At 37.5% G+C, this 14086-nt stretch overlaps 1 protein-coding gene across 3 annotated transcripts in view; it reads right to left on the reverse strand.

Moving 5' to 3' along the window:
• Positions 1 to 14086, reverse strand: part of srpra (SRP receptor subunit alpha) — a 103447-nt gene that overhangs the window by 79663 nt on the left and 9698 nt on the right. For all 3 annotated transcript variants that reach the window (XM_053623210.1, XM_053623209.1, XM_053623208.1), the window contains exons 2-4: positions 10640 to 10723; positions 10332 to 10495; positions 2840 to 2994 (exon numbers count right to left, since the gene is read on the reverse strand). In XM_053623210.1, the coding sequence (XP_053479185.1) occupies positions 2840 to 2994; positions 10332 to 10495; positions 10640 to 10723 (403 nt within the window). The remainder of the gene's footprint in view (positions 1 to 2839; positions 2995 to 10331; positions 10496 to 10639; positions 10724 to 14086) is intronic.

The following is a 14086-nucleotide window of genomic DNA, read 5'->3' on the forward strand; positions in this document are numbered from 1 at the left end:
TATGTTGTACCAAACGTCACCTGGCGGTTATTGTGTGAAGCACAACAAATACCAAGTGTGCCTGCAGTGTACAGAGTGATCACACGTGCTGAATCACGTGAAACCGTGTGAAAAAACATGCATTCGTAAAGGCCACATCTGTATTGTTCTCATGGACCCAAACAACTTTCATGCTGACATCATTAGCTCTGCCCAACAGGAAGTCAGCCATTTTGGTTTTGGTGAAAAGTGCATGCGGTAAGCTTTTAAATACTCCTCCTAAAGGATTCATGTGATTGTCACGAAACTTACTCAAAAAGTGGTGGGGTCAGTTTTACCAACAGTCACCAAACTCAGTTAATATATTATTCTCACCAAGCCAGACAACTTTCAATATGACAGTCATTAGCTCCACCCAACAGGAAGGCTGCCATTTTGGATTTAATGCAGATTTTATTTTATTTTTTTAATTGTAGGCTCTGCATTTTTAAATACTCCTCCTAGGAGATTCATGTGATGGTCACCAAACATGGAAAAAAATTATGGCAACACATTGAAGTTGAATTGCAAAGGGATTTTTGATATCTTGAATGGTTTTGCCATGGCGAGGCAATAAATTTATGGCAATTAAAGAGAAAAGGAAGTGTCTCATATCTTCTGCCTGCAATGAGTGATTTAGATCAAACTTGAGCTGCATGTTTGGTACTGGGGGCTGACATGGATGTGAATACTGTGAGTCACAGTCATAGCGCCACCACCCGTCAGCAGGAAGTGTGTGAAGTACAACAGACTTTGCAATAATTCTCTTATATTTACCTGAATCACTTCAAACTTCTGGATTTTTGACATCTTAGTGTTGCCATGGTAATGAATCAAATACAAATACACCTTTCTGGTGTTTTTGAGGCTCTCAAAATGTTATGAAACTTTGCACACACGTCAGAGGTGTCAGCTCTTAGGAACAGGCAAGCACTAAGACATGGACGTGGAGGGGGGCTCTGAATCTCCCCCTTTTGACTAAAGTGGTGAGGTCGGTTTTACCTTCTCCAAATTCAGTACATATATTGTCATCATGCCAGACAACTTTCAAAATTACAGAAATTTTTTCAAGGTTTCGGGGGCTTCTGGGGCTCTTAACATGCTCAAAAACTCATTCGACACACACAATCATTAGCACCACCAAATGGCAGCAGGTAGTGTGTCACTTAGTCTTCTTTATTCTTCTTTATATTTACCCGAATCGCTTCGAGCTTGGTCAGAATATTGTTGAGACACCACTGATGTAAAATTGCAAAAGGAGTCTTGATATCTTAAATAGTGTTGCTGTCGTAACACATCAAACTTTAATACTCTTTTCTTTGTATATTTGGGTGTTTTACTCTACAGCACTCGCTTCACTATGCATTGTTTTCATACACCCACGGGGTGGCTGTTCGCAGTTATACATATATAATATCTAGGTATACATATATAGGTTTTTTTTCCTTCCTCTGGACACTTTTTCGGTGCATAACTAGTCCTGCACTGTTCGTGTCACAGTCACAAAACATACCTCAAACATGTAGCCCCATTGGGAGAGGTGTGCTATTACTTTTCTTAGCGTTCCCAAGTGTACTTTTCACGCATGTCGCCAAAAACGCACGTTATGCCCCATAGAGAATGAACGGGGAATAAAACACTGGTGTCACAGCGCAGACATCGTTCAGTTAACATGCTCGTATCATGTATCCTCTCGTATGTCTTAAGGAGTATGTACACATCACGTTTCAGAATTTGCCCCCCCCCCCCTTCATGGTTCATTGATTTGAATTCTATTGCACTTCTCTTACCATTCTGTGTACAGCTGAGGAATAGCAGTGTCTGAAAAATATTTGTGAGCAGTTTCATGGGTATTATATCCTTAACCAGGTAAATTGTCATGTGATTCATTCCATTGCTTACTTGTTTTCTTATAAGGGGTGCCTATATCATACGCATTTGTATACTTCAGCTCTGTTTCGGACAGAGGTGCTATTACGCTCACGTGTTCTCCCCATGTTATCTGGATTTCGGCACACTCTTTGGGATGGTTTCTTGAAGGTTAAACAAGTTTTTTCCAAGATTTGTCAAGCTTGCCTTTCCATATTTTGCAAACAACCATTGTCTGTGCCATGTCCATCATTTAAAATCCACAAGTTCCATATAATTGATGTTGATATTTTTAAGGACCAACTCCTCTGTTTTGGCAGTCCATACTACTGTGGGTTGATGAACAAAATGAAGACGTAAGCTATGGAACCACCTACTCTTGGCTATTATTGGTTTGTTCCTGTATCAGTCAGGGACAGCAAATGCTGAACTACCAAGTAAAGTCTGTTCATAAAACAGAAAACTTGGGATGCCAAGTCTCAGAAACTGACAGTGTATCATCACAATACACATGAGCTCTCTGTTAAAAAAAAAAAAGTGGATAATTTAATTGTTCACAATCTAAAATTGTCATATCGCCCACCCCTAGTTTACGTTACAGAGAGAACTACTATCCAAACAGTGAGGTAATATATACCTTAATGCACACCTTTGACCAATCAGATTCACTGTGGTATTATGTGTTATATAATGTACAATGTGTTATATAACTTAATATATTTGCAAAAGAGACTGTAATTTCAATTGAGGAAAACTGGTAGTTTCAAAACTTTAAAAGCTTATATTTATATTTGTACCCCTTGAACTGTAATGTATTTTTGTAATGAGCAGAATCCTATAACAAAATATGCATTTTTTATGTTTGTGTATTTTAAGAGATTCCATGTTCACATCAGCATGGGTCATGCAGTAAATTTTCTATGACAGCATAAATGGCTATTAAAAAGCTCACCTTCTTTCCTGTTATGTTTATTCTTCTTGCCAATAGACTCCTTGCTTTTGTCTCCACTTTTTGTCTCAATCATGGATTTCACAGTTTTCTGAGATTTCTGGGACTCATTGTAAGACCTCATTTCGGGTTTAGCTATCCTTTCAGCTTCCACCACACTACACACACACACAGAAACACAAATATCAATTTAATACAAAAGGGAAAACGCCTTGAATAATTTGCATATCAATATTTATCATAATACATGATGTTCAGTCAAATGTTTGTTTATAAATATGTAAACTTTTTTTTGCCTTTAGACTTCTTTTGTTAACAATTCAGTCTATTTTCACTGGTTTTCTACATTATCCACAATACCATCCATCCATACATCTTCTACCGCTTACTCCTTCTCCAGGGTCACGGGGAACCTGGAGCCTATCCCAGGGAGCATCGGGCACAAGGCAGGGTACACCCTGGACAGGGTGCCAATCCATCGCAGGGCACACTCACATACACATTCACACACCCATTCATTCACTACAGACACTTTGGACATGCCAATCAGACTACCATGCATGTCTTTGGACTGGGGGAGGAAACCGGAGTACCCGGAGGAAACCCCCACAGCACGGGGAGAACATGCAAACTCCGCACACACATGGCCCCGGCGGGAATCGAACCCCGGAGGTGTGAGGCGAACGTGCTAACCACTAAGCCACCGTGCGCCCTATCCACAATACCATCCAACTCAAACAAAGGTCAAACAATATTTGACCTCTGACTAGGAATAAACAAAGAAATGCTCAATGTCGAAATTCTTACTCAAATTCAGGGTGGTTTTCTCAACTCAGAGTTCAGCATATGACATCATGTCAGCTCTGATTGTCAACAGTAAATAAAAAATTTTTTTTTTTTAAATCACTCCATTACTTTAAACTCTATCGTTTATCGTTATTATAGATCAATCAATATAGGCACAGTAGTGACAGTGAACATACAATTACCTGTTTTGAGAAAGTAAATACATCATAAAGTCATGATCACTACTGTTCGCTGGCAAGATAGTTGCTAAAAAATTAAAAGTACACATTTTGTTCCCCATGTTTTTTCATCAGTTTTTAGCTCAAACGTACCAAGCTTAAAATTACGTAATTCCGAATCCTGTGATGCAGCAGCGCCTTAATCTTTGAGTCTGTCCGTGGTTATCCGATCAGCCAATAAGGTGGCAGCAGCACAATGCACAAAAGCATGCACATACAGTTCAAGAGCTTCAGTTAATGTTCACATCAAGCATCAGAATGGGGAAAAAGTGTGATCTCTGTGACTTCAACCATGACATGGTTGCCGGTGCCAAATGGGCTGGTTTGAGTATTACAGAAAAAGCTGATCTACTGGGATTGACACACAACATTCTATCGAGATTACACAGAATGGTGCGAAAATAAGAAACATTGAATGAACGACAGTTTTGTACCTCGTTGATAAGAGAAATGAAAGGAGAATGGCCAGAGTGGTTCAAGCTGCCAATAAGGATATATCAAAAAATCACTGTGGTGAGCAGAAAAGTATCTCAGAGCAGAAAATACCAGATCAGGTTCGACTCCTGTCAGCCAAGAACAGAAATTTGAGGCTATCATGGGAATAGGCTCACCTAAACTAGGCATTTGAAGATAAGAAAGAGGATGGGAAGAAAGAAAGTAAAAATAAATAAATAATCACCTGGTCTTTTTCTTGTCTTCACCTGTCCAGTTTTGGTGAGTCTGTGCCCACAATAGCCTCAGATTCTATGGTTTTCTACTGCAGTAGCCAATCCACCTCAAAGTTTGCTGTGTTGTGCATTCGGAGATACTTTTCGGCTCACCACGGCTGTAAAGAGTGCTTATTTGACAATAGACTTCCTGACAGTTCAGACAAGTCTGGTCATTCTCTGATCTCTCTCATCAACAAGGTGTCTCAGCCTGCAGACCCTCCACACACAGTATGCTTTTTGTGTTTTTGCACTATTGTGTGTAAACTCTAGAGACCGATGTGTGTGAAAATCCCAGGAGATCAGCAGTTTCTGAAATACTCAAACCAGCCCATCTTGCACCAACCATGCCATGATTAAGGTCACAGAGATAACACTTTTAACCAATTCTAATGTTTGATGTGAACATTAACTGAAGCTCTTGACCTACAGTGGTACTCAAAACTTTGTGAACCTTTTAGAATTTTCTATATATCTGCATAAATATTACCTAAAACATCATTAAATTTTCACAGTCCTAAAAGTTGATAAAGAGAACCCAATTAAACAAATGAGACAAAAATATTATACTTGGTCATTTATTTATTGAAAAAAATGACAATATTACATATCTGTGAATGGCAAAAGTATGTGAACTTTTGCTTTCAGTATCTGGTGTGACCCCCTTGTGCAGCAATAACTACAACTAAATGTTTCTGGTAACTGTTGATCAGTCCTACACATTGGCTTAGAGGAATTTTAGCCCATTCCTCAGTACAGAACAGCCTCAACTCTGGGATGTTGGTGGGTCCTTCTACAACAGGGGTGTCAGACGTACGGCCCGCGGGCCAAAACCGGCCCGCTAGGGGGTTCAAACTGGCCCGCAGGATGAATTCTGAAAGTAAAAAAAATGCATAAAAGACACGAACTAGAATTTTTTAATAAAATGTTATTCCTAAATTATCTGCTAGGGGCACACTGTTTTAGTCAGAGTAGAAGACGCGGCACAACTCTGGGACCAAACAGCAGACGGTAGAAACGCGCCTTCTGCTGTTTGTTATTACAGTGTAGTCTACCCTATTTTCTACTCGGGCAAATTTGCCTTAGTGGGCTTAGACACATTTTATCATTATCTCTTGCCAGAATATCCCAAATGAACAGCCCTGGCCGCAAAAATGTCCGGACAACATACCTTTGTGAACAAGTTTTCTCAGTAATGAACATCAATAAAACAAAATTGCGCTCAAGGCTCACACACAAACACTTAAATCACATTCTGAGATTGGCTGCTACTCAAGACATGACGCCTGATATTGATACACTTGTACAGACCAAAAGATGCCAAGTTTCAGGAGCAAAAACAAAGTAGTCTAGACATGACTAACTCCTTTAAAATGCTGCTACAGACACTGATTTCACTTAAAGAATACAGTTCTGTGAAAATGAATCCTTGCTGTAGTAATAGTTAAAAAAAAAAAATGTACAATTTAATGTTCGTCAACAGCTTCACTACAAAAGAGTTTGGTTTGGTGGAATCCTATTGTTCATGCAATGCCACAAATATTAACGTGCAATACTATATTTTTCAGTTCCAAATACCTGTGACTTAAAGTTTTTTGCATTTGTACAAACACTGTGACCAGTTGAAATGCACACATGTAAATGATAATCAGAAGCAAATTGCACGTGTCATCTTAAGAAATCTGAGGTTGTTCAGACTGTTTTGTAAAAGGATATTTCATTAAATAGGAAGATTGTCCTAATGTACTTGTACTTGTACTTCTTTGCACAAAAACAAAGGGAAAAACATGGCCTTATTGTTATTTACAGGTAATTATGCTATGATTTTACTGGCCCGGCCCACTTGACATCTAATTAGGCTGTATGTGGCCCCTGAACTAAAATGAGTTTGACAACCCTGTTCTACAACATTTCTATTGGATTAAGGTCAGTACTTTGACTTGGCCATTCCAAAACATTAAGTTTATTCTTCTTTAACCACTCTTTGGTAGAACAACTTGTGGGTTTATGCTCGTTGACTTGATGCATGACCAACTTTCTCTTGAGATTCAGATCACGGACAGTTGTCCTGACATTTTCCTTTAGAATTCGCTGGTATAACTTAGAATTCATTGTTCCATCAATGATGGCATGCCATCCTGGCCCAGATGCAACAAAACAGGCCCAAACCATGACACTACCACAAGCATGTTTCACAGATTGGATAAAGTTCTCATGCTGGAATGCAGTGTTTTCCTTTCCCAAACAGATCACTTCTAGTTTAACCTGTTTTACCGGTAGCCAAAAAATGGCATTTTTGTCTGTTTTGGGGTACCTGTGTTCAGCATTGATTTGTTTTGTGATCTCACACACCACAGTAGTGGTTAATGGCTCATATGAAAGTAGACACTTAAGACTTTAAGAATTAGCAGTTATTTCAAGTATTTCTTCTTTGACCTAGCCTACCTGGGGCAATATATTCAGAATTTTTTTTTTTTTTTAATTTAAAAAAAAAAAAATTTACTTTTAACACAAATATTATATCTTTACAGCAAATGTTGATATCAACCCCATTCCTGGTCTCAAAGATGCCCCAAGTACTTGTCCATGAACACCCAAAATATGAGGAAGCTATCTCTAACCACTAAAATTGTGTGTAAGGTTATCCAAATACAGGTAAAAATCTCTCCAAAATGGCACAAAACGTCTCCAAATGGCACAAAACGTCTCCAAATGGCACAAAGCTTATAAAAATGGCACAAAGCCTTTAAATATTGCAGACTTCTAGAAATAGCAAACATTTTTTTTTTAAAGGCACAAAATAACCTCTCCAAATGGCACCAAACCTCTCCAAATGGCACAAAATGAAAACAAATGGCAGTAGCATGAACTCTGTTACAGAATGTGTAATTTCACACATACAAAAGTCTGAAACATACTTATAAAATATAATGTTTATTAAAAATAGTGCCAGAGCCCCAGGTGAAGGAGTACTTGCTCTCCGAATGGCTCAAATGATAGACACACGAGTTACCCCTCTCCTCTGACTTCTTTGGGGGTAGATAGAGCCCCTCTACTCAATCCACATAGTCTTCCTCAAAAAAAAGAGCCACTCGGAAATAACCGCTCCAGAAGCTGTTACACATTCAGGCTTTTTCGGGAGCCCGCCGCCACTATAAGACGCCGATAAATCGCACGCTGAGCGAAAACCAGTAGAAAACTAGCGATCAGAAAAAACTGCCAAACATGCAAAAACTTGCTGTATAAAGTTTTGCAGGAAGACCACTAGAGCGGAGCTGCCATTTCCTGATAGTTTCTCTGCACGGCCCTGTAGCGCTGTGCTGATTGGCCTGTACCGCTGACACACAACTCAAGACGCACGCGTAAAAGGTTTGGTTGTGCTGATTACACGTTTGATTTTCTCAGCCTCTGAGGGGTCTTTCATGTCGAGTTTGGGCTTGTTTGAAAGCAAGAAGTATCTACAATTGGTCCAAGTGGGTGTCAATCAAGTTAGACTGCCCGATTATAATTTAGGAGGCAGACTGTTCAGCATAGCCAAAGCAGATTAGCTTTTTTAGATGGTGTCTCAGTTTATGGCTAATTACTAAATTCCAGAGGGGTGGGATACAAAACACAATGCATTTTGAAGAGGACATTTGCGACTAAATATGGAACTTTGCATTTGTTTTCTTCAATAAAGCTGATGGACTTTATACCGATGGAAATGTGCATGATTTATAAAACCGCGAGCGAACTGGATTTTCGTTTATGTAGGTAAGGTAGTAAACGTTTATACAAGTCCGATCTTTAGTTTAAATGTTATAATTTTATTGTGGCAGTTGTATACGGTGTTTTACTATCAAAAAAGCTTTAGTCGTGCTCTCCGATTTATCTCTGTCTCAATGTTTTCATGGAGAGATGTGAATTGTTTGCCCAGCAGGGAGCTCAAACTCCGCCCCTTTCCCATCCCCCTGCTCACTGGCAGTTAAGCACACAGACATAAAACTGTACACACAGAAAGCCACAAGTGTCCTGACTAATCTTGTACCAGAACTGCGGTGATACAATAATTCATTTGTTTATACTAATTGAAAATGTCCGATAAGTTGTTTTCCATTCCACTGGCGGAATAAACGCTCGTGTCGGGGCGAAAGGGGTTAAAGCAAAAATTCTATTTTGGTCTCATCTATCCACAATTTTTTTTCCAATAGCCTTCTGGCTTGTCGATGTGAGCTTTAGCAAACTGCAGAGGGGCAGCAATGTTCTTTTTGGAGAGCAGTGACTTTCTCCTTGCAACCCTGCCATGCACACCATTGTTGTTCAGTGTTCTCCTGATGGTGGACTCATGAACATTAACATTATCCAATGTGAGAGAAGTTGCGTAAATGTTACCCTGGCTCCTTTATTACCTCACAGACTATTACACGTCTTTCTCTTAGAGCGTAATAATGGCCTTGAATTTCCTCTATTTGTACACAATCTGTCTGACTGTGGACTGGTGGAGTCCAAACTCTTTAAAGATAGTTTTGTAACGTTTTCCTGCCTGATGATCATCAACAACTCTTTTCCTGAGGTACTCAGAAATCTCCTTTGTTCATGCCATGATACACTTCCACACACGTGTTGTGAAGATCAGACTTTGATAGATCTCTGTTTTTTAAATAAAACAGGGTGCTTACTCACAACTGATCATCATCCCAGTGATTGAAAACAACTGACTCTAATGTCACCTTCAAATTAACTGCTAATCCTAGAGGTTCACAAACTTTTGCCACTCACAGATATGTAATATTGGATCATTTCCCTCAATAAATAAATGACCAAGTATCATATTTTTGTCTCATTTGTTTAACTGGGTTCTCTTTATCATCTTTTAGAACTTGTGTGAAAATCTAATGTTTTAGACCATATGTATGCAGATATACAGAAAATTCTAAAGGGTTCACAAACTTTTGAGCAGCAAAGCATATCTGCATGATTTTATGCATTGTGTTGCTGAAACATGACTGGCTGATTGGATAACTTCATAAATGAGTAGGCGTACAGGTGTTCCTATTAAAGTGGACAATGAGTATTTACTTATATTATTTATATTTTTGGATACTTCGCAAGTCTCAGGCACCCTATTTTTTGGTACAGACTTTGTTATAGATTTTTTTATTTTATGACTTCCACATGATCAAGTCAGTACAAAAAACATTTTAGATTCCCAAACATTAGTTTTCTAGCACAAAATTAAATGTTACAGAAAAATGTTTGTATTTCATTAAAGAAAGCAGCATAGTATGTGAGACCACTTTTCAGACAACAAACATAATGAAGGCTGCTGGGTTTTGCTGTAAAAATAAGAAGCAAGTGCGACAAACAAAGTCTCCAGAAGAACTGTGGCTGGTTCTGCAAGATGCCCAATAAAACGTACCAGCTAATTTCCTTTTTTTTTTTAAAAAAAAAAAAAAAAAAAACCTGCACCAATTGTACTGGAGACTACTATTTTTGTCACAACAAATATTGACTTTCATTTACTACTGTTTACTGCTCTTTACAGTATTTCCTTAATGTAGAAACATTTAATGTCATTATTTTGAAAGCATCTTTGCTCTACAGCATTTCTTTGCATGTGCCTAAAACTTTTGTACAGTACTCTATATTATATTAATATTTTTGGGAGGAAACACATTATAATTACATTACTCAAAATAACCCATATACCATAAATTAAACACAAAATTTTTGAACAAAGGAAAAACAGTCTGTTCACTTTCTAAGCGTCAAATGACAGCTCACCACAGAAGCCTGTGAAAGTCATCATCAAACTCAAAACAGCTGATCAAGAACTTCAGGGCATCCCGCTGCTCCAGCTCATTTTTATAACGATCTCTGAAGTGAAGCTGGACATCATCTATTAATTTGTCCACATACGTTAGCGTCAGAATCTTCTGAAAACCCACCTAAATCAGAGGAATAATAACAGAAGACATGATGGGAAGCGTTAGGGAGCAGATAAAATCATAAACAGACTGACCACAGCCTTAAAATTATTGTAGTGCTCTAAAAAAAAAAAAACACTTATTTTCAGAGAATAAATCACTTACCACAAACACAAGTTCAAATTCATTGTCCAGTTTGTACTTAAGATTCAAGGCATTATGGGAGAAGGGACTGTTCCCAGCACGCTCCTGAAAACATGAAAGCATTTTGCTTTAGAAAACCACCAGATATTTAAGTATTGATTAAAGGTGTTGAATTTTAAACTTTTATGGCCTTACAGATACTGAACCAAAGTCAATCAATTGCACTGAAAAGCCAACATAACCTTATCTTACAAGCTTAAAATTAAATTGTCAAAATTTTTGTTTAGTATTTTATAGCTTTCACAAAAAAAAAAGCTACAGTGATGTGAAAAAGTATTTGCCCCATCCTGATTTCTTCCATTTTTGTATCTCTCTCATACTAAATTGTTTCAGAAATTAGAACAAAATCTAAGATAAAACAAAGGCAACCTGAGTAAACACAACATACAGTTTTAAATGATAATAGCTATTTATTGAAGCAAAAAAGTCATCCAATGCCAACTGGGCCTGTGTGAAAATGTATTTGCCCCGTAGTTACTAATTCCCCAAATCAATGAAACTGCATTCATAATGAGGTTCAGGGCTTGAATTTCACTGTGGGATTGCAGGGATTGCGCATAATTTATACTATTCCCGCAAAACTCAGCTTTATAATGTGGGAAATTCCCACAAAAATGTTTTCGCTTCATCTCGGATCAAATTATTAAATTAATCCACAGACGCAAAGAAATAAAATCAACGTCAAGAATTCTGTCTTTCTTTTAGTGTTTAATTCCACAATCAGCGCTGCACCAACCGTCTGTCTCTCACTCTGTATTATGAGCCATGTTGAGCGCAGCATCGGCCTGCTTCATACGGTCAATGCCGTGGTTTGCATCCCGCAGACCTTATTCACACTATAGTGTGTATGTGATGCACTCTACCATTTAAAGTCGGAATTTATAATAAGCTGTTTGTGAAGAAAGTCTTGGCTTCCAAATTATGAATTATGTATATTTTAATCACGAAATTCAAACATTAAATTTTTTGATGCTCTTTATGGTGCGTGAGTGTGGTTGAGCGTGGCTGTTGACTCAAAATGTCAGCAAGAAGCACGAGTAAATTGATCAAATCCTTGTTTCGAATACACATTTTATCGAAAAATAAACATGAATGAACATCAGACGGTATGTTAAAAAAATAGAATACTGCTTGCTGAAATTCATCATCTCATGTAATGACGCAATCCATGTTTTAACCGTGGGAAGATGCAAACACATTATATTTTTCCTTAAACTATTATTTTATGCATGTCGGGGAAAAAAAATCTTTTTTATTATATTAAAATTATATCTTTAGAAAGCGGAGACTTTCTTTATTAATTTGGTGCATAAAAATCAAAGCAACTAAATAACGAAGCAAGTCACAAATTTTCATCTGAATTATTACAATTAGGCCTAATTAAATTTAAGTGCATCAGTGAATGTACTTTAGAGCAGTGTTGTTTGATTGTGTTCATACATTTGACTGTGACTGTGCACTTCTCCGTGTTTTCCACTCTTATGTGCAGCATATTTCCCACGCATCTGTACAATAACACTTAAACACATGGCCACACACCACGAAGTAAATGGTTTGGTAAGCTTTGTTTAAATATGGACTGCTGGATGAAGCAAAAGTCAAGTTCGGATGATGCAGATCACAATCCAAAGAAGGAAAAAAAAGGGGGGGGGGGGGTCTGACCCCAAAAGGCCAACAAGCAGCCGATCCGAAGATCCAACAAAAAAAATTTAATAAAAAATGTTAAAAAAACAAAACACACACTGAGGTGAAGCAGTCAAAGGATAAATTCCAAATGAACTGCCTAAAAATTTACCCTTGACTAGAGATAAATGATGGAACAATGGGCTGCTCAGTTTGTAAGATGTACAGCAGTGCACAATTTACCAGCCAGTGCTACAAAACGTCTACGTTAATTAGACATGCTAATGGAACTGGCCATACAGCAGCTTTAAAAAGAAAGAAAAAAGCAGAAACATCCAAAAATGGTATGGCTAATGTAGGGCTGCAACTAAATTATTTTCATAATCGATTAGTTGACGATTATTTATTTTATTTTACGATTAATCGGGTTGGGGGGGGGCAGGCAAATTTCAGTACCAATGTATACAAATACAAATTTCAGACTAAAACTTTACATACAACACTTTGCATCTATAAAAAGTAATGCATAAATACTGATATATTAGTATTTATGCATTACTTTTTATGGATGCACAAAAAGAACAGAATTCTACAGTCCTAGCAATCCCTGGTTGATTGGTGAACCTGTCATTCCCCAGGGATTAGTTCAAATACCATTGGTACAAATACCAGGTTCAATTACATTTTATTTTTGGTGTGACATTTAATTTGACTCTCTGAATTATCTTTTGTTTAGTTTATCCATCAGTGTGACACTTTAACTTGTCTACCACTCATAGGTTTTTGCAAATTATCATTTCACTTGTAAGTAAATTTAAAATAAATCCATCAATCAACGATCGCCAGCTCAGCTAACATGATTTGTGAATGCACGCGAATAACCAAGTTGATTAATTTTAAAACATCTAATCTGAATATATTTTGATACATTTAACAAAAAGATATATAATATTATTTAAACATTTTTAAAACTTTCCTACGGACCCCCGGCAATTACACCACTGACCGCTAGGGGTCCGCGGAAACACTGCACTAGACGGTAGCGTGCATAGTGTAAGTGTACAGTACGTCATTTGGGACACAACTTTAATATTTACTCTCCGAAGCGTGTTTTCGGAACAGAAGTAACGTAATGAGTAAACGTACCACGTGCAGACCAACTAATCGATAATGAGATTCGTTGACAACGATTTTCATAATCGATAATTATCGATTAGTTGTTGCAGTTCTAGTCTCCTGTGATTCATATGCTTCACTGTCCTTTCAGCAGCTTACAGAGGCTGTGTTAAGGGAACAGTCATGTCACTGAAACATGAACGTGGATTCAGCACAAAAAAAAAGAGAATCAAAACTTAATTCAGAAATGCACTGAATAATATAAGTCTCACAAATCTTATGGTCATTTCAGAGCTTGGACCTTCCCATGAGCACTTTGACTTCAACAGAGTCATCATCAAATGGAAAGAGATGCAGAGGAGGAGACAGAGAAAATAATTTATATTTAAATTTAGACTTAGAATAATTTATAGAAAGAAAGTCACAAGAAATGGAGAAAAATGTGACTGAAATTTAACTGAAACACATGAAAGATACAAATGAAAGACATTAATATATTAAACATAATTCTTAATGTCAATTTGGTGAAGAGCATGACAAATTTTGTATAATGTTTTGACAAAATCAAAGAACTAAAAATACACAGGTCATACATAAACATCTTGTAGACAGTAATACATGAAGATTAATTTAGACTAAATTTAAAAAAACAAAATTCAGGCCCTGGGA

The sequence above is a fragment of the Ictalurus furcatus genome, chromosome 4 (genome assembly GCF_023375685.1).
Source record: "Ictalurus furcatus strain D&B chromosome 4, Billie_1.0, whole genome shotgun sequence".
Taxonomy (NCBI): Eukaryota; Metazoa; Chordata; class Actinopteri; order Siluriformes; family Ictaluridae; genus Ictalurus; species Ictalurus furcatus.